Source organism: Taudactylus pleione, unplaced genomic scaffold (assembly GCF_031769625.1).
Source record: "Taudactylus pleione unplaced genomic scaffold, aTauple2 ptg000262l, whole genome shotgun sequence".
Classification (NCBI taxonomy): domain Eukaryota; kingdom Metazoa; phylum Chordata; class Amphibia; order Anura; family Myobatrachidae; genus Taudactylus; species Taudactylus pleione.
The window spans coordinates 1,646,264-1,666,750 of NW_028284664.1; the positions used below are offsets into that span (position 1 = coordinate 1,646,264).

Consider the following 20,487-nt stretch of genomic DNA (forward strand, 5'->3'; position numbering starts at 1 on the left):
ACCTTCAGCACATCACTCTACAGATCCAAGTACACCCTAATAAATGCTATAATAAGCACAATTTGTCTCTGCTGACTCTTACATCGTACCACTCCTCTCGCCTCATGGTAAGAACAGCTCAGGCCATCTATGAACATGAAAACCTGCAGACCCCGAGCACCAGGGCCGGCTCTAGGGGTATTCGACCTGAGCGGTCGAACAGGGGCGCCACCTATAGAGGGCGCACTCTTCCCCAGCATCACCGATTTCAGCTGAACAGTAGTGTCCCGCTGTTCCACCCGTGGGCCGAAGTGGCCCGCGGGTGGTCAAATCGGGGGGTTGGGGACCCCCACCGCCGCAGCAGTGTATCCATTCAGTGCCGTAAGAGGGCTGGGGGAAGCCCAGCTAGTGAGGCTCCCCCCCAGCCTGACGTTATTTGGAGGCGTGCCATGCGGGCACGCCCCTCAGATAATGTCACATAAGGAGGTGTGGCCTATGATAATTAGTCCACACCCCCAATTTGGGTGGCACATAGCTGCTCCGCGCGCGATAAAGAGCGCATAGCACTCGGCCGCCACAGGGCGCTATTAGCCCTGGAGCCGGCCCTTCCGAGCTCACATTACATTTGTTAGGTCATGCAACTTTTTTTTGTACCCTAGTCTATGGGACGCACATGGAATGATCTGGTCAAAATGGTGGTGACAGCAGTGGTGCAAACCTATACATGTTCTGATGGCAGGAGCTGGGTAAGGAGAAGGCAATCCCTCCCCAGCATGCTGGACTGTGCGCATACACTGACTGATGGCGGAACTTGCACAATAATGACATCGGATGTTCATCCTTTTCCCACTGTCATACAGCAAGCAGTGAGAGAACTGTCAGTGGGATTCAATTATTGCATGAAATGATTGATAAATGGCCCACAAATAGCATACATTTTCCACGCTCCGTACCTACAATATAGTCTGTGATTTGTGTTTTAATTTTAACCCTTCAAAGCATTAGCTAATTATCCGGCGGGTTTGGATGGCATAACTGCAATATGCAGTACTTACAAACCCGCACAGAAAACTGCTCCTTGATCATTTTACCCCATAGATGCAACATTACAAAAAAGTAAGTTTGTGTCTTTTATTTCTAAAAAAAAAAAAAATAATAATTTCTTGCCTGGATGGGGGTGAGAGATTTCAGGGGCTTAACTGTATTTGAAGGCCCCAAAGCAAAAGTTTGTTAGGGCCCCTACATACCACCCAATGGTGAAAAATGTCTATAACACATGTACCTTTGACAAGGAAGATGGGCCCCCTCAGCTCTGGGCCCCATAGCAGCTGCAGCCTTTTCCCCTCTGGTAGTTAAGGCCATGGGTGAGGATATATCATTAGCCACCTTCCATGTCATAATGACCAGTAACAGCTCTGTAAAATATCTCCTAGTATATTACCCCAGAACTTGTACACAGAGAAACAGAATTATGGGCCTGATTCAGACCCGGTCGCAAGCGCTAAGCGCTCGCAACCGGGTCGATGGTGGCCCAGAGCGCATGCGCACGACGGAGCCGCCTCTGTCGTGCGCATGCGCGAGACCCGGATAGCGATGGGCAATCCGTCGCTCCAGGTCTCGCACCAGAGGGGGCGTGCTGTCGATGTTGAGTGACAGCACGCCCCCTTTGGTGGGGCGGGTCGGGGGGGTGGCTGCCCAGACAGAGGCGTTACCATGGGAACGCCTACCATTTGGGGGCGGCCCCCACTGACATCAGTGGGAGAGATTTCGGCTCTGTTTGAGCCGAAAGCTCTCTGGGGCTGCGGCCACGAGACCCTACCACAAGGATCTATTCGCAAGCCCGATGGTCTTGACCATCGCAACCATCATCCTGGCCACTCGCATTAGCTGTGGATGGCAACCCACAGCAATGCAAGCGGCCGGGAGGCCGCTCCATAAAAAAAAAAAAAGGCGCCCTGATTCAGAGCGAGCGCTCTGTCAGAGCGTCCAGCTCTGAATCAGGGCCTATGTCCGAATATGTCTCCGAATGAAAACACTTAATAATATCTACTCTATCTACTACACAGGACATCAACTCCATTGCTAAGTGTGCAACACAGCATGTACTGAAGAGCCATTCACACCAATGAATGGGAGGAATGTTGGAAACAGCAGCTGTTCCCATTCAGAAGAATCTGAGTTATAAGAAATAAATGAGAAAACTTTACATCGCCGCCATTATGTGCGGAAAACATTCAAAACGATTTTTATCTGCAGAAAACAAAAAGTTTAGGCAAAGTACTTCTATCGTATATAGAATAATTCTAAAATACTTCTTTTCAATCCGTAAGTGAATGTATAAATTAACGTGCACTATAAAGCTTACGGATTCTCTGAGAAAGGGGGAAAAAACCGAGAGCACAGCTAATGGATTTCAAACAATACTGACATAATTGCTTGGAAAAAATTGAACAAAGAGCATGGCAGGCTGCTGCTAAGTGCGGTGTCTCCCAAGAGTAACAGCGGATCCAGGGGGAATGTCACTGTATTGTTCAAACTGATGGGGAAAAGTAAAAAAAAGAAAGTAACAATTTCTACTCAATTTATTCATCAAAAAGCTTTTTTTGCCGTTAAATCTACAATAAATGCCCCCAGAGAGCGCGGCACAGCATGCGGAGTAGTTATGAGGAGATAATGGAATTACTTGGTAAATGAACTCTAGGACCATTGGGTTTCACTACTCAGTGTCTTTGTTGCACATAGATGTTGCGGCATTATAGTTAATAAGAGCGAAACGAAATACTTTTTAAAGCTTTGTATAAATCACTCGTACATCACTTCAGCCACCCGGTGGTTAGTCATCTCACAGCCATGTACAACACCAATATTAAATCACGAAAACAATTAACATCAAATTCCCAACAGCAGCCCCTTTGGAACCTCACAATAGACCTGGGCTCCATGGGCTTGTAATAACAGGCCATGTAAATATAGTTCCGTTCAGCAGTAGTCTCGTTATTCTGGTGTTAATAGAATTTTCCCAATTATATAATAATAATGCAATCGTCAAAATAAGACATTTTGTTATATGGTTAACACTTTTAACTCCTATGTGAACATAAATCAATGTGCACATCTATAGTGTGTGTGGTGGGGGTAGGGTTTCCACTCTTACATTGTTCAGTTTTGGCTTTTTAATAATCCAGGATGGGCTAAAGCAGCCGTGCCACATGGTCAGTCATTTGTGATGGCGAGTGCTTTTGGAAGCAAGTTTTGATAATCCTGCTGAAGACTTGGTTGCAGGAGAGGATAGGGGGCTTTCCAGCAAAACCACAACATAAATGGCAGATATTCTGAAAAAGGAAAATAATCCAAACTCACACATGAATTACAGACAGTGGGAGACATGTAAGGAACATCCTAATAAAAGCAGACATGCCTCCTTAGCAAGCCAATAATACAGTCATCAGGAAATGTCACAGGGTCTCTATACTGTATGTGTATTGCTGACTCCTAATTTGGCTACCCTCTAATTAATAGAAAGTTCAGGCAAATATCACATTAAGCATTATTGGAATCATGTACTAGATTATGATAATTTTCCCCTCCTGGGTGCTGTATAAAGATGGCAAGTGGGATAATTATTATAATATATGGTACAGGGGGCGTGGCCTGACTGGCAAGCAGGGAAGACGTGCTTTGCTGCAGCTCCCTAAATTACCCTGCAAAATCACCCGTTCCCGCCGACTCCTGTGGTTATAGAGGGTCCTCTTCACAATCTTACCCACACGGGGCCCCACTGACCTCCTGGCTGACACCCAGGACAGAGTTACACCTCTGGGGCCTTTGCGGCCTACTCCGCCTCCAGAAGCCGCGGCCTCGATTTTGGCGCCGGGCCCGAGTTTGCCGCGCTAATCGCCGATCACCGCCGGACGCTGCCACAACTGCCATACCCTAACGGGACCCTCGCTGTCTGGCTGGAGAGGTGGGATAGGCAGCCTGTATCAACAGAAGACCCCTGGAAAGGCCCGTGATCGGAGTCGCAAACCTCAGGAGGACGCCATTTTAAACCCTATCCTCTACCCTGCAAGCGCTGAGTGCTGGAGGCTGCCCACTCTCTTTAGCATATACATGCTCTGTGGCCTCTCTCCTACCTACTAGCTGGGCTTCCGTGGTGAAGTGGTCACTGGCTGCTCTGTGCTTGGCGCTATTCCATTAACTTGCTGCCGCTGCTGTGTTGCATGAGGACCTCTGGGTGACTCTTCTATTTCTCTGCCGAAGGAAGGTGAATCTGCAGGAGGGGTCTGTATTACTCTTGCATTGCACCTGTAGTGTTATTACATCATATTGCACCCTACAACTTTGCTCACTCCATACATGAGGGTCTAGCTCCCTCTTGTGTCAGCATGATGTTAGATCAAGATTTAAAGAAACAGTGCCTCAGAATATATCATCAAAGATTTCCGGTGGGCGGGCCAAACGTAGCGGCCCCCTTTTTAAGAGAAGCTCCCTGTTCACTGTTGACCCAAGAAATAAATAAATCTTACTGGACAGCAACCAGGGATAAGCTCAGGCAAGGCGCTTACATCAACGCCGGCTCCCTGCTCTCTATACCCCCGGATCACGGCCTTGTGGCATATTGCGCTGCGGCCATTTTATTGTAATTTCTGGCGGCTGTTTCTCATATATTGACAGAGTGCTCAATGCGGCCAGTGGAAATAGACGGCGCCTATTTTGACTTCCTGCCCATAGTTCCTCTTCTACAGACAACGCCTTGTATTATTCTACATATATCCTAACAAGGAGCGCCACTTTAATCAACAGACACGCCGGTATCCCTTGCCCTTCTCTACTCACAAGAATCTCTCCACACTTGGTGTCTACAATGGAAAAATATGTGGCAAAAACCCCCAGAGGTCCTAGAGGCTCGCAAACTGGGCGCAATAAGGACAAAGCCTCAGCATCTGATGCTTCTTCTTCTCCAATGTCTTCTAAAAGGGATGACTCAATTGATGCTCTATTTGACACCGATAAATACAGTTCCCAATCTGTACAAAAAGCTAAAGAAATATCAGACATCATTTCGCCCTTACTTGATATAAAATTAGCACCACTAACAGAGGCAATTACAGCTGCAACTGCGCAACTCACACAACATTCCCAACGGCTGACAGAGGCGGAGGATCGCATCTCTACATTGGAAGACGAATTACATGAGGCAAAGTCTCTTCTCCAATCACATGATTCCACTGTGGCGGCTCTTCATGACAAACTTGAAGATATGGAAAACCGTAACAGAAGAAACAATTTACGTCTTATAGGTCTCCCTGAATCAGTGAAACCAAAAGATCTTCTTCACCTAGTATCTACATGGCTTCCTGAAACACTGGGTATATCATCTACCTCCTCATCCATCTTGGTGGAACGGGCGCATCGCATTGGTCCGGATCGTCAGAATACTCAACAACGTCCGAGACCTGTCATTTTCAAGCTTCTGAACTATCTTGACAATGTTAAAATATTGGAGGCTTACCGCAAATCTACAGGCGTTTACTACGACGACTTCAAATTGCTATTGTTTCAAGATTTTTCTTTTCAGGTTTCCACAAAGAGAAGAGAATTTTCCACAGTTTGCAAGGAACTGTTTACAAAAGGCGTCCGTTTTGCGCTCTTGTATCCAGCTAAATTGAGAATCTTTCACGCTGGAAAGCCACATTACTTCGACTCCCCAAAGTCAGCACAGAATTTTCTTCAGTCCCTGGGATCTGTCTCTCCTCATTCTACCCTGGACGATAATGACTGAACATTGGGAGAGTTGATAAGTATTACATTATTGTCTGTTTGAAATATCCCTATTGCCTTTTCTATATGTTATCTTTATATATTATGTCATTATTACTGCTACATTTAGCTGTGGTGTATTTTTGTTACGTATTTTTGCTGAATATGTATGTTTTTCATTCATATGTATTCCGACCCTTAGGGTTGTGCTCTTCTAATCTTTTTGATTACTGGTTTAAGTTGGCATGCCCTCAGGGGCTACCAAACTGGATTTTTCAAATATGTAAAAATTTTGATAGGCTGTTTTTTACGTGTATTTGTGTTATCTATGTCCACACTGGGTTTGCTTTGATTGTTCAGGTTATCGGTCATTATCAGGGATTCCCCGTGATTGCCCCCTTCTCTGCTCGCTGGGACAGGGTAAGGGAACCGGATAGAGAAGTTTCCTTTTTCATGTTTCCCAAATGGGGGTTGGTTGATGTCTACTATGCCACTAACTGACAATCCTAATGTCCTAACCAAAAGATCCATTAAATTCTTATCTTGGAATGTAGAGGGGTTAAACTCACCTGTTAAAAGGAAAAAGATACTACGTCATCTTAAGAAATTTCGTCCAGACGTGGTTTTTTTACAAGAAACGCACTGGAAATTAGATGACCCTAATACTTTGAAGGATAATTGGATACAAGAGTACAAAAGTACGTCCTTCACTACGAAAACACGGGGTGTGCTTATTTTGTTTGGTAATTCTATTAATTATAATATATTAGAGGAGTGGATAGACCCAGAGGGAAGGTTTCTCTTTTGAAGGTGAATATTGAAAACAAGATTTTCACCTTTGCATGTATATACGCCCCTCCAGGCCCTAATGCTTCCTTTTTCTCAGACATCTATGCAGCTTTACAAGGTTGGCTAGAAGGTTCCTTGATTTTAGGAGGTGACTTTAATGTAGCATTTGATTCCTCATTGGATGTTTCAGGTGGGCCTAGACAGACCGGAGGTAGACGTGGAAAGCCGTCTACTTTATCATTGCTTATAGAGTCTTTCCAACTAATTGATCCATGGAGACATTTAAATCCAGATTCTAGAGAATATTCCTTTTTCTCGCACCCACATAACTCCTTCTCTCGGCTTGACTATTGGTTGATACCAGGGATCTTATGTCATAGGGTTGAAAATGCTGCCTTAGCTGACATATTAATTTCAGACCATGCACCCATATGGTTTACTATTAAGTTGGAGGTTCCACGTTTTTCTTCTTTTAATTGGCGGTTCCCAGATTATTTGGCCTCTTCGGAAGACTTTCAACAACAACTAGTTCATCATTTTCAAAATTATTTAACAGATAATGTTGCTCATAATCAGAATATTAATCTTCTCTGGCAGGCGTCCAAACCAGTTTTAAGAGGACATTTATTAGCTTACGTATCTTTTAAAAAGAAAAACTTACAACAAAGATTCCAACAAGCTAGTGCTACTGTAACGTCTACCTACTCTGATTTATTGAATGATCCCTCTGAGGTAAATAGACAATCCTACAGGGAAGCTAAGGCCTTATATGATACTCTTTGTACGGAGCAAGCCCAAAAGAATCTGACTTATCAGAAAAATAGATACTTCCGATGGGGTAATCGACCAGGTAAATTGTTGGCAAATCTAATAAGGTCCTCTACTAACCGCAAACATATTTCCTCTATAAAAACTTCTACTGGGTCACTTAGCACTAATCCAGAAATGATTAATGACACCTTTCTTACCTTTTTTGATTCTTTATACCAAGCACCCCCTGATGAACCTACACAGGGAATTGAATTTTTGAGACAAGCGGGTCTTCATAAACTCAATAATGACGATAGAGAGGCTATCTTATCTCCTATAACAGACTTAGAAATAGAATCAGTAATTAAATCATTGCCAACAGGCAAAACACCAGGTCCAGATGGATTCTCAGCCGCCTACTATAAAATTCTCTCCTCACACATTGTACCACACCTTTCAACACTATATAATTCCATTCTTGCAGGTAATTCAGTTCCTTCAGGTTTTAACACAGCTTGAATTATCATGCTGCCAAAACCAAACAAAGATCCTACTCAGGTGTCATCCTATAGACCCATCTCTCTATTAAATCAAGATTTCAAAATTTTCACAAAAATATTAGCTATACGTCTCCAACCTATTTTGTCCAAAATACTTCACCCGGCACAAACAGGTTTTATAAAAACCCGTCACTCTGTTCATAACATCCGCACATTGTTGGCTACCATGATCAAAACACACCAGCTGAAAGAAAGGGGGAATATAGTGATTAGCTGTGATGCGGACAAAGCATTTGATAGAGTGTCTTGGTCTCATCTTATTAGAATATTTAATTACCAAAATTTTGGCCCTGCTTTCTTACATGTCTTTAACAGTCTATACCAAAATTCAACTGCCTTTTTGACTATTAACTCATTAAACACACGTTCTATCTATTTATCTCGTGGTACAAGACAAGGCTGCCCATTATCCCCGCTTTTATTTAATTTGGCCCTCGACCCCCTCCTTCGACATTTCATTAAAGAGACTAGATGGCAGGGTATTACATTTGGTCAGATAGAAATAAAATTTTCAGCATTTGCTGACGATCTTCTGCTGTACTTTGCAAACCCAAAAGTGGCTATGCCTTTTCTGGTCTCTTTATTTCATACCTTTGAATCAGTAGCTGGGTTTAAAATCAACTACACTAAAACTGAAGCACTGGCTTTTTTTCCTGACGCAAAATTGGGTTGGGGGGATTCTTTCCCTTTCAGATGGGCTGCTGATTGCATTACTTATCTTGGAATCAAGATTACTACACACCCCTCCCACCTATATGTTGCAAATTACACACCATTATTACAAAAGATTTTTTCAGATTTTACGAAATGGAGATATCTCCCTTTGTCCTATATTGGTAGGTGTCACCTATATAAAATGATTAGTTTCCCAAGGCTACTCTATGTTCTCCAAATGCTTCCTCTTATACCATCAAAGAACGACCTGAAACTGCTAATCAAAGCCCTAACAAAATTCATATGGGCAGATAAACGTCCCAGAATATCACTATTCAAATTACAACAGACGACTGATTTAGGTGGTGTCAATTTGCCATGTCTCCAATCCTATGCCCTAGCGGCTAATTATAGAATCGCCATTGATTGGATAGGGGGGGGCTAACAATTATACCATAAGATCTATGGAACAAGCTTTTATTCCAGACTGGAATCTAATATCTCTTTTACATACACCTCCACGATCTCTACCAACAGAAGTTAAAGATAATTTATTACTTTATACTACTTGTATGGCATGGAGATTGGTCCGTTCTAAATTGAAGATATCTAGATATGCATCTTTATTTTTACCTCTCTGGGGCAATCCAGCCTTTTGTCCTCATAGAACATCGCTGATATTTAAGATATGGCATGATAGGGGCCTTAAATATGTTTATCAATTTTTAAATGCAGATACTATGAATCCACTAATGCGTTCTCAATTACAAGACTTACACCCATCTATTACAATCCCTTTATTTCCATTTTTACAAGCCTTAAGTTATGTACAATCAATATTGCATGGGTTAGGTGAGAGGGACATGGAATGCGGATTGGATAACATGGTGCGCTGTAGACCTGAGAACCTCTATTCTACCTCACAGATATATGCGAACTCTCGTTCGCGACTTAATATAGATTCCGGTAATGTGGGATTATTAAAATGGAACATTGATTTCCCTGAGCTTTCATTGAAAACCATATTAGCTTCTTATGTCAAACTAAATAAACAATTAATTTAAATTTCATATACTGAAATGCATCAGAAAATACTACACAGGGCATATTTTACACCAAAATTGAAGTTCCTCATCGGTGAGTCTTCCACTTCCAACTGCTATATGTGTGGAACCCCAGAGGCTAATATTATACACTGTCTATGGGCCTGCCCTCAGGTGCAAGCATTGTGGATGAATCTTCAAAATTATATCAATAATACACTTAAGATTAAGTTTGTAGTCACAAAAACTTGGGCTTTTTGGGATATTCACCCCCAGGATACTGTTCATGGCCCCTCCAAAGGTAATCGTGTGTTACTTGCAAAATTGGCAGCAGCCACTAAAAAGACAATTTTATCTCAATGGATCTCATCAGATCCTATATCTATAACACTATTACACCCTAGAATTTCTTTTTTATTTTCTATGGACTGGTCTGAGGCATCATTGCATAAAGAAAAGCAGGTCAAACGGTTCTTTGACACATGGCTCCCATACATACACAATTTATCCCCAGTAATGAAAGAAAATTTGAGGAAATGTTTTCAGTTCACTTCTTGGTATAACCTGGAGGTTCTTAGTAATAGCACTCCTCCCTTTTGAATTTCAGATTGTTTTGAGGGTTGGATTGTATGTTCATTTTGGAATCTTCTAAGATATTGTTAAATATATTGACTCTGATGATGTTACGATTGGATATATTTGTGATGTTCAAGTGTTTTATAACTGTTGACCATTCTATATTGTATGATTGTATACAACCCAGATGTGTACTATTTATGTTATTTGCAAACCTATCAATAAAAATTGTTTAAAAAAAAAATAATAATAATATATGGTACATGGTCCTAGGTAGGCTGAATGAGATGGTTCCATGAACCCCTTACACAGATCTAAGGGATAACTGGATTTGGGTTTAGTTATATTTGGGGGGATCCTTATGAAACGGTTCAAATCCCGACGCCGGAAGACAGGCAACAGAAGATTCCGACAGGTGAGTATTTTTACTATTACTAACCCTACCCCCCTCTAACCCTAACCCTCTCTTAGGGGTGCCTAACCCTAACCTCACCTCCAAGTGCCTAACCCTAACCTCCCTGTAAGTGCCTAATACTAACCCCCCCTTACCCCGCAGCCTAAACCTAACCCTCCCGGGGGGTGCCTAACCTTAACCTCCCCCACGGGGGTTCCTAACCCTAACACCCCCTTAACCTAGCCTAACCCTTACCCACCGGGGGGTGCCAAACCCCTACATTCCCCCCGGGAGTCCCTAACCTAACCTAACCCCCCCCCCCCACACAGCAGATGATGGGATTTTGACACCTATCATTAGACCCCTGCCAGGATTAGACAATCGGGAAGCCGACGGTCGGCATGTCAATCATCGGCTCCCTGACTGCATACCTATGTGGGGTTTATATACATGTGTGGTGGAACTATCCCATTGCTAGGCTACACTAGAAACTTGGAAGCCCACCTTTCCATTTGCTTTGCCACCTTTTGCCCATCTGCTTTGATCCATTCTCCCACCACCCACGTGCTACCCCCTGCCTTATTAACAATGAGTAACCGCTATTTAAACAGATAAAACAGATACCAATGATATCTGAGAGTATGAGCCAGTGGAATGTCCCTCTTTTCTGCAGTTAGACTCCTAAACGTCTCTTGCTTTAGTATGGGCACCTTACCTCTGATGGTCAGCAGCAATAACTACGGCTCTGGCCCTCAGTCTCTTGTTTTGTGGGCTGTTAGCTTCCAGGACCTGATTGGCCAATGAATAAAACTCTTTATTTGGACTGGGCAGTGATTACACTGGTACCTCGGCGATATCTAGTATACATATAATTTACAGTAGGGAGTGCATTGTCTATATATACATATAAAGCTAAGTAGTGATAAAACGGACAATAGTAAAGATTAAACAAAAAAAGGTAATGCTAAAGATAATCTTTGAGTATATAATAAATCTAGTGTTGATAAGAGAAATAGACAGATGATGGGGAAGAAACAGACAGAGTATCAGGGGGAGAAAGAAGAGGAAAAAAAGGGGGGGAGGGCTGAAGAGAGAGAGAGCGGAGGAAAGAGAGAGGCAGAAGGAAAAAGAGAGACAGTAGGAGAGAGAGAGAAAACCCAGACAGTGATGAGGACAACATCTAGTCCAATATACAATATAACCCAAGTATTACAAAAAGTGCATTCTGAAATAAATGCTTTCACACAGTACTTTATCGCAGGTCCTTTCCAGAATATCTCAGGTGCTGGGTTATTTGGTCTTCATAACAAAGGCAGTTATACTCTGTATATACAACATATGTGTAATATAGTGCTATCTGTGTTATATTTCTTTAGGTCATTCTGTCTATAGAAGAAGGGTATCGTCTCCCTGCTCCGATGGGCTGTCCAGTCTCTCTTCATCAGTTGATGCTTCATTGCTGGCAGAAAGAAAGGAATCACCGACCCAAGTTCTCAGACATTGTGAGCTTTCTAGACAAGCTCATCCGCAACCCCAGCGCCCTTAACATACTAGTGGAAGATATTCTCGGGTAAGGAATACAGTATACCATAGGAATGGCTGCCTCTCGTACAATAAAAGCATTGCCCTTCAATGTGACTGTGTTCATAGCTTACACCATTAAGATAAGGTTGTGTTTAGCAATCAGCTAACTAGATAAAGGGCATGACATACATACTATTTTGTATATTATTTACTTTTTTTTTGTTTCCAAATCACTTGTGGGTTCAGGGTCCAAAAATCCTGTCTATCCCGATCTGTTCACCCACCTGCAGGGCTGCCATCAGAAATTGTGGGGCCCAGGACTGACAAAATGATGAGCACGCTCCCCCTTTCCCCGCCCCCCCCCCCCTCCAGAAGTGAATTAGGAAAGTTCCACGGCCACCCAAAATAGCCACACAGGACCCTAATCTCAAAAATACAGGAACACTTTTAGGTTGCAAAGCTCAATCATCCCTTATTATACATCTATAGCCAAATCTGACAGATATTGACCTTATTATATGGGCAGCTTCATTTTTCAATTTGGCATATAGTAAGTTGAGGGGGGAAAAACACAATTAGGGGGAGATGTATCAAATCTTCTAAAGAAACAGGTAACGTTGCCCAAACTGTAGCAACCAATCAGCTTCTAGCTATCATTTCATAAATAATAGCTGGAAGCTGATTGGTTGCTATGGACAACTCCTCCACCTGCCCTATTTTGACAATATATAAATGAGGGGGTTGCATCAGCTAATAATATAGCAAAGCAAAAGGCGGCAGAAAACAGATCACAAATTAAGATAATTAAATTCAAATGACTTTAACCTATGAACAGAAAAATAAGTCAATGTACATATTAAAGTAAAACCTTGACCAATATAGCTGCTATTAATCTACATGCATAAAGCCACCTCATAATGAAGAGGAGCTGAGCTGCAGGGTGACTGGAGTGTGCCCTCTGTGCTATGGCTCTGTTATTTATTCAGGTCTTAAACTTGTCATTGGAGTGGCACAATGCACCTGTGCTTTTTGTTCATTTACAGCATGCTGTTATCCTGAAAGATCTCTTAATCACGGTAATTACAGCTATCTGTTCCACTGACACAATCCTTTGAAGTATGAGTGTTGTCCATTATGAACGGTGAGCACAGCTCTCTGTAACGGAACACTAAACCTCACTTGATGAATTGTCACATCTGGGTTATTGGTTGGGGTCAGGTTGTTAATATATCATCGATACTATTGCTCCCATTGTTCTGTTCTGTCACTGCCAACCAACGAAAGAGAGATCGTTACAACGATGGTATACTGTACTAGAAAATGACTCAGAAGAGAGAGTCTTCGGGGATCATTAAGACTAATGGGTCACTTCTGATGATGGCATGTGATGGACCAAAACGTTTAAATGTGTTTTATTTCAGTGCCATTTTTTTTCTGTATTCTGTCTTGCACTGTTTCTTAATGCACTATTTTGCAAACATTAAAATATTGTTGGAGCCCTAGTATGGCTCTGCCTCTCATTTATATTGCAGCCTCACTTCTCTCTTACCCCAACCACAGAACACATTGCCCCAGTCATTGTCCCAGTTCTAGACTTTCAGCTGATGGCGAACTGATGAATCAAAGTATATCACTGGAACTTTGCCCGCCTGTGGACAGGCCCATTCCAGCACTCAATTCCACCCCACCAGAGGCAAATCCAGACCTTTGTGGGATCCATAGAAACATTTTGAAGGGGCCCCTGTCCCAATGCTTCTAGATAAACAGCTCTCAACAACTCTCCACAGTTGTTCATTTTATTCCCCATAATATAATAGTGCCCTAGTTCATTTTCTGAACCATTCTAGTGCTCTTCTGTAGTTCATGTTATGCCCCATATTAGGTCCCTAGTTTATTTTATGAACCATAGTAGTGTAAGTGCTGTACAAATAAAAATAATAAAAAAAAATATATATATATATCTATATTAGAATTAAAATATGGTGGTTACATTCATTATGTTATTTATTCTTATTACATGTTATGCTATTTTATTCTTATTATATGTTATTTTATTCTCATTATATGTAGAGATGAGCAGTTCATTTTACTTGGTTATGTTTGGATCTCAAAAACTGCATCTTATTGGCTATCCGGCTCGCGCGTGTTTTGGATGGCCAATATGATAAATCCGAACTTGTGCTAATTTGGGCAAAAAGAACAAAATCAAAACCGAACCACTCATCTCTAATTATATGTTAATTTATTCTCATTATAAGTTATGTTATTTTTCATAACTAAAACCTGACTTTTTCTCATGTGTCTATTCTCCTTGTAGTTTGCCGGAATCACCGGGGGAAGCACCAGAATATCATTTTTTTGTCACAGTCACTGAGTGGCTAGAATCCATTAAGATGGGTCAGTACGCTAATAATTTCATTGCAGCTGGGTTCACAACGTTGGACTTAGTGTCTAGAATGAGCTTTGAGTAAGTAATATAGAACTAAAGATAAACATTCCAGAACTGTTAATACAAAGCAAATCAGTTTCTGTATTTACCCAAACTTATATTATTGTATTGTTTAAATGCTAGAAACAAATCCCCAATAAGGAAGAATAATGAACATTATAACGGTATAATGGTACCCCGTGTTTGGAAAATGTATCAAAAGAGTTTGGGTTATGAAATATACAAAAAGAAACAGTTGTTCGTTTAAAACCATTTGAGAAACAACAAAGACAAATACATGACACGCTGTTATAAAAAAAAAGAAATGTAGTATCACAAACTTCAGAAGCAGTAACATTGTATAAAGCACATCTACAACATAGCCACGGCCCAGGGGCGTAAGTTCATACCAGGAGCCCAGAGCCAAGATAGTGGTTGGTGGCCCTTCCACTTGTATTCACTACCAACACCCCAGTCCCAGAAGCACTCAGACTCACTCCCCCTACCCACATTCATTATCAACACTACGGTAGCACCCAGTCACACCATCCACCACATTTACTACTAACACCGCAGCAGCACCCAGACACACACTCTCCCTCCTCCTGCATTCTCTAACAGCAGTACCAGACACACACTCTCCCTCCTCCTGCATTCTCTAACAGCAGTACCAGACACACACTCTCCCTCCTCCTGCATTCTCTAACAGCAGTACCAGACACACACTCTCCCTCCTCCTGCATTCTCTAACAGCAGTACCAGACACACACTCTCCCTCCTCCTGCATTCTCTAACAGCAGTACCAGACACACACTCTCCCTCCTCCTGCATTCTCTAACAGCAGTACCAGACACACACTCTCCCTCCTCCTGCATTCTCTAACAGCAGTACCAGACACACACTCTCCCTCCTCCTGCATTCTCTAACAGCAGTACCAGACACACTCCTCCCCCCCGCTAACTGTTGCTGATCAGAGTTTTCCATTCGGTATGCGTTCAGCATTCCGGCGGTCCGGATGCCAGCGCCAGAATACTGACACCGGTCAGAATCCCGGAGCCGGCATCTCAACCGCCGGGATGCTGAAGGTAAGTAACAGGGTTGGAGGGAGGGTTAGGTTTAGGGGTTAGGCACAAGGGGGAGGGTTAGGTTTAGGGTGCGGGGAGGGGGAGGTAAGGTTCAGGCACTAGGGTGGGAGGTTAGGGTTAGGCATCGGGGAGGGAGGGTTAGGGTAGGGAGAGGGGGAGGGTTAGCTGGAAACCATAGCAAATGTAATGAAAAAGCCGGAAATACATAGTAAATGTATTGGAAAAGGTGGAAATCATAGTAAATGTACTGGAAAAGCCGGAAATCATAGTAAATGTATTGAAAAAGTTGGAAGCCATAGTAAAGACTTCAATAACTTTCATATGGTTCCCAGCTTTTTCAATATATTTACTATAGTTACCGGCTTTTTGAATGCATTTAATATGATTTCCAGCTTCTTCAATACTTTTACTATGGTTTCTGGCTTTAACCCACACCCCATATTATACAGTGTTTTCATTGTAAACTTAGTAGCAGCAATAGTACAAAGGACGTGAAGTACTGATATTGTGGGTTCTTAACCAGTAGTGTGGTGAATCCTGTCATTTTGAATTGTCAGGATGATTACATAGTTTTTGTTACTGACCAGCAGCATTATTTATGACTATAATTTTTGCATTTACTGATGGTTGGCAACTATGTTCCCATCTTGCTTTCTCTGTACACTGTGGTATACCTGTCTGTCACCACACCTCACGTTCCCGCACAAATGGCAGGTGAGATGAAACCATTAGAAAAGACATGCATGGATCACAATGGTGCTAAGCAGGAAGAGGTGACATCTGTAATCTACAGCAGCCATGGTCCATAGCTAGGTGTTACCAAGCCCTAAACATATGCATGGTGATAGCAACAAATCCGTGTAGGTAAAGGTTACCTCACTATTAGTCCTATTTATCATTCATATGCCCAAAAAAGGAGATTATTTCCAAACATTAAAGAAAAAAAAAACAGCATCTACAGTACATGTATCCGCTTTTCTGTAGCAGTAAAGGTTAATTGTTTTCAGTGTGTCAGTGCCATAGCAGGGTGCCGAGGCGCATTGATCCGGCAACCCCTGCCCCGCCATACAGGATGAGCACCAGGGTGGCAGAGGAGGAGCAGGAAGGCGACTGCTGGTTGTAGTGCGCAGCTGCGACTTTCCTTACAAGGTAAAACAGTGTGGCAGGGTGCCATCGGGTGCCGACCATGCTGCTCCCTCGGCCCTGTGCCCTGGGCAGCAGTACCACTTGCACACACCTCTTTATGGCCCTGCAGTGTGTATTAACACTGTTTCAACAAAGTAAAAAGTGGATTGCACAGATATTAGATATTATCGCTTTAGTGCGCTGTTCATATGGTGCAGTTTGGCTGCAGTTAGAGCCCCCCCCTCATTGCATGCACTGCGCACAGCGAATACAGCAGTCATTGCAATGTTTGCGCTCCAACTACACCCCCCTCCCCCATATAAATATACTAGTATCTTTACAGTGTGAGGAGCAGAATGATAAACACTCTTTCCTCTCTATTCCTAGTAGATCGAGAACATTTTCAGATTCAGATTAATATATTTATTTTTTATAATTATTATTTGTTATTTATATATGATTGGTTGTAACCATCCTTTTTTCTTCTGCTTAGTGACATCAGGAGAGTTGGCGTCACACTCATCGGACACCAGAGAAGAATAGTGAGCAGCATACAGACTTTACGATTACAGATTATGCATATACAAGAAAAGGGATTTCATGTATGAAAGTAGTAGGAGAGACTGTTTTGTGCCTCAGTATTTCTTTAACAGAAGAGATTCTTATTCCTCATATTGGACTCTCGCTCTCTCGGCTATTGGACTCTTCTGGCCGGAGAGAGAGAGAGAACCCAACACTTCCAGACAAGTTTTTGAAAAACTTTAAATAGATAATGTCTTCAAGTTACTGACAAGTAGAATCCTGGGCCCCACAGCAAGACCTCTCGCATCTGATGAGTGACTTTGCATGGGTGTGCAACGTCGTGTGACAACTTCATCCTACTCTTCTTGAACTCGGTAGCAATTTTTGTCCACATTAACTTCCTGCTCATGTAGCAAGACTATAAATGGTAACAGTCCAACCAACTTTCCGCTTTTCTTTTTTTTGTAAACTTGTAGGTACTAATATAAAAAAAAGTGCAAATTAAAAAGAAAAAAAACAAAAAACAGAAAATATATAGATACAATATTTTAGGTGAATTTTGGGTCTACCGTTTCAAGTGTACCGCTCAACTTTTCACAGCGGAGGCAGCCATTTTGTGAGCTGAACCTATGTTTACGAGAATGCAGTCAATCGGGCATCACTGAGACACGTGGCACCTTGGGTAATTCGTGCCTCATTCCTCAGTGATGTCACTATTTCCTAGGGAATTCCTAGGAATACCGGATCCGCCAGCACGGTGGTTGCCTCTTCTGTGTGTATGCAACAGAAACCGTGAAAATCCAAAATTGAAGCTGCTAAAGTTTTTTTACTTTAAGTTATTATTCAGGAGTACTAGTTATCGCTACATATTTAAGTAATGGTTTGTTGTAGTGAGCTTGTGCGTATGAATATTTGAGGTAAATAACAAAGTGTACTTCCTGAGGCCCAGGATTAAATTGTCCATGTAATCAATACTCTATATTCTTGTACTTTTACAGTTTAGAATCTAAAAAAAAAAATCTTTGTCTTCTAGCGTTTTTACTTCATCTATGCCTCTTAGAACCTTTCCATAAAAGAGATGCAAGGGAGCTTTGTCAGTACTGGAAGCAGCCAGGAGAGGGCAGCTCAGATAGGACTTTGTTTTCTAGAAAATATATAAAAGCACATGGTAAATATAGAATAGACAATAGATTATATAGAAATGTTACAATACACCATGATTTTTCATGGTTCTGTATGGTTATCATATAGCGCTGTCTTTGGTTGCTCAGAACCCACATTACTTTTGTTTCTGATGTACAGTGGCATATTGTGCCTTCTTACAGGGTCGGTAATAATAACACAGCATTGCTGCTTCTAAAAGACTCCATACAAGTTCTCTGCAAATTTATTTATAGTCATTTCAACATCACTTTTGGGCAATGTCAGATAACTTTTTTCTGTACTCCCTAATACAATACTGTACTCCTTAATGCAACACAAAATGGTACATGGTATAATAATAGTTGAATACTCGCCTGCAATTTGTCAGAGACTCCTGGATTAGAGGGAAGCCTCCCCAACACCCGAGAGAGCAGAAAGTTCTTCTCCAAAGGCACTAACCTGACTACAAGATGAGCGGGGAGATGCAATGATCAAGCAAATGGCATAAGTCAGCTACAGAGTACAGTAGATTGGATCATGATGAGTTAGATAGGAACATCATCATACGTACACATTGTCCCACCCAATTCACGTCACCAAGTAACGATCACCCCTGCCTTTCATACCCACCATGCAGTATTCTTCGGAGGCAGGAGCATAACTAGGTATTTGAAGGCCCCATAGCAAAAGTTTGTAAGGGCCCCTATGTACTATCCAATGGTGAAAATGTATATAACACATGTAACTATGACAAGGAAGATGGGCCCCTCTCAGCTCTGGGCCCCATAGCAGCTGGACCCCTTGCAGCTATGGTAGTTACACCTATGCCCTGAGGGTAGCGCTGTAGCAGCTCTGCAATAGCCAAATACAAACAGTCCACAGGGAACTGGGACAATCACAGATAAGTCAAACATATATATATATGGGAAAATATATAACTTCTAGCACTTGTTTTAAAAGGTATAAGAACATAAGGGTTTATTGTAATTTGCCTAAAAAAATCTATTGAAAAATTACAGTCTTTCAGTCTTCCGCCATAAAGTACACACACATTATACATTATAGACAAACACTGTTTAGTAAAGTAACCAAACAGACCTCAAATATAACACTTGTGCACTTTGCGCTAGCAGGATAACATATGCTCAGGGGATGTCCTTCACAGAAAACAGTTACTTCATATTATCAAGTAAGTGGGTCATCCTCATAATCAGACATCAATATATCCCTTACTATAAAATATAAGGCAGTTAAAGGCCACATGAGAGCTTTGTGGACATACTGTATATTAGTGACTGACACACAGGGCCTGTTTGAGCAGGGGATGGAATTGCAAAGTCGCACACAAGCAGCTGTGTAATTCCGTCCTTGCTAAAACGCAAATGCAGCAGCGCTATTCCAGCACTGTGACCGAAGGTCATAGCCTGGTATCACCATTGTGACCATCTGTCTCGTTGGGTGGCGCTGGCCTGCTGAGAAAGCCTCAGCTTACACAGGCTGGCCGGCATGAGAGGCCAGGAATCTGCATACATGGACGTAGATCCTGGCCTTGCCACTCCCGGAAAACAGGGGCAAAGCGCCCCCAATTACGGGAACACAGGTCGTCAATCAGGTAGAGGCCAGCGTACGATCATGCAGGATTTGTTCTGCACATGAGCAAAACGAGTCCTGCACACGCACAGATTCCCGAAAATCAGGAATCTGTGATCGGCAGTGCACGCTGAATCAGGCCCACACTCCTCTCTGATTTCTAATACCTTATTATTCCTGAATTCCTTATAATATACTAATTTCTATTTAAAGCAAATAAAGTTGCTTGTGTGATGGAGGTGGGTAACCCTTAAATACAGGTATTCCATTATTTATTACCAGACTGGGTAATAACAGACCTGCAGAGAGAGAAGAGGGTTCTGCTTATATTTGATAGGATAAACTACAAGGTTAAACATTGCTTGGTGGGCTATATGATTCAGTCACACAGCAATGTTGGTTTAGGGTCAGAGGGTTGTTTGAATATAGAAAGAGAACACATGTAAATTTTGTGTGAACTGTGTAGTCACGTAGCACAAGTGGTATCCATATTCTCCAATTATAATAATGGCATTACTACTTACCAAATATAAGGATATATTTTACAGTATATTTTATATATATA

The 20,487-nt window shown here is 42.1% G+C and overlaps 1 protein-coding gene across 2 annotated transcripts in view; it reads left to right on the plus strand.

The window, feature by feature from the left end:
- The window catches only part of EPHA6 (EPH receptor A6), an 888,766-nt gene extending 869,046 nt beyond the window's left edge, over positions 1-19,720 (plus strand). Inside the window, exons 15-17 of one of the 2 annotated variants that reach the window (XM_088481055.1) lie at positions 11,882-12,075; positions 14,347-14,496; positions 17,161-19,720. In XM_088481055.1, coding sequence (XP_088337181.1) covers positions 11,882-12,075; positions 14,347-14,496; positions 17,161-17,275 — 459 coding nt within the window. In that variant the 3' untranslated portion in view covers positions 17,276-19,720. The remainder of the gene's footprint in view (positions 1-11,881; positions 12,076-14,346; positions 14,497-17,160) is intronic. The other variant, XM_088481056.1, reaches the window with a different exon arrangement.
- The last annotated feature ends 767 nt before the right edge of the window (positions 19,721-20,487 follow it).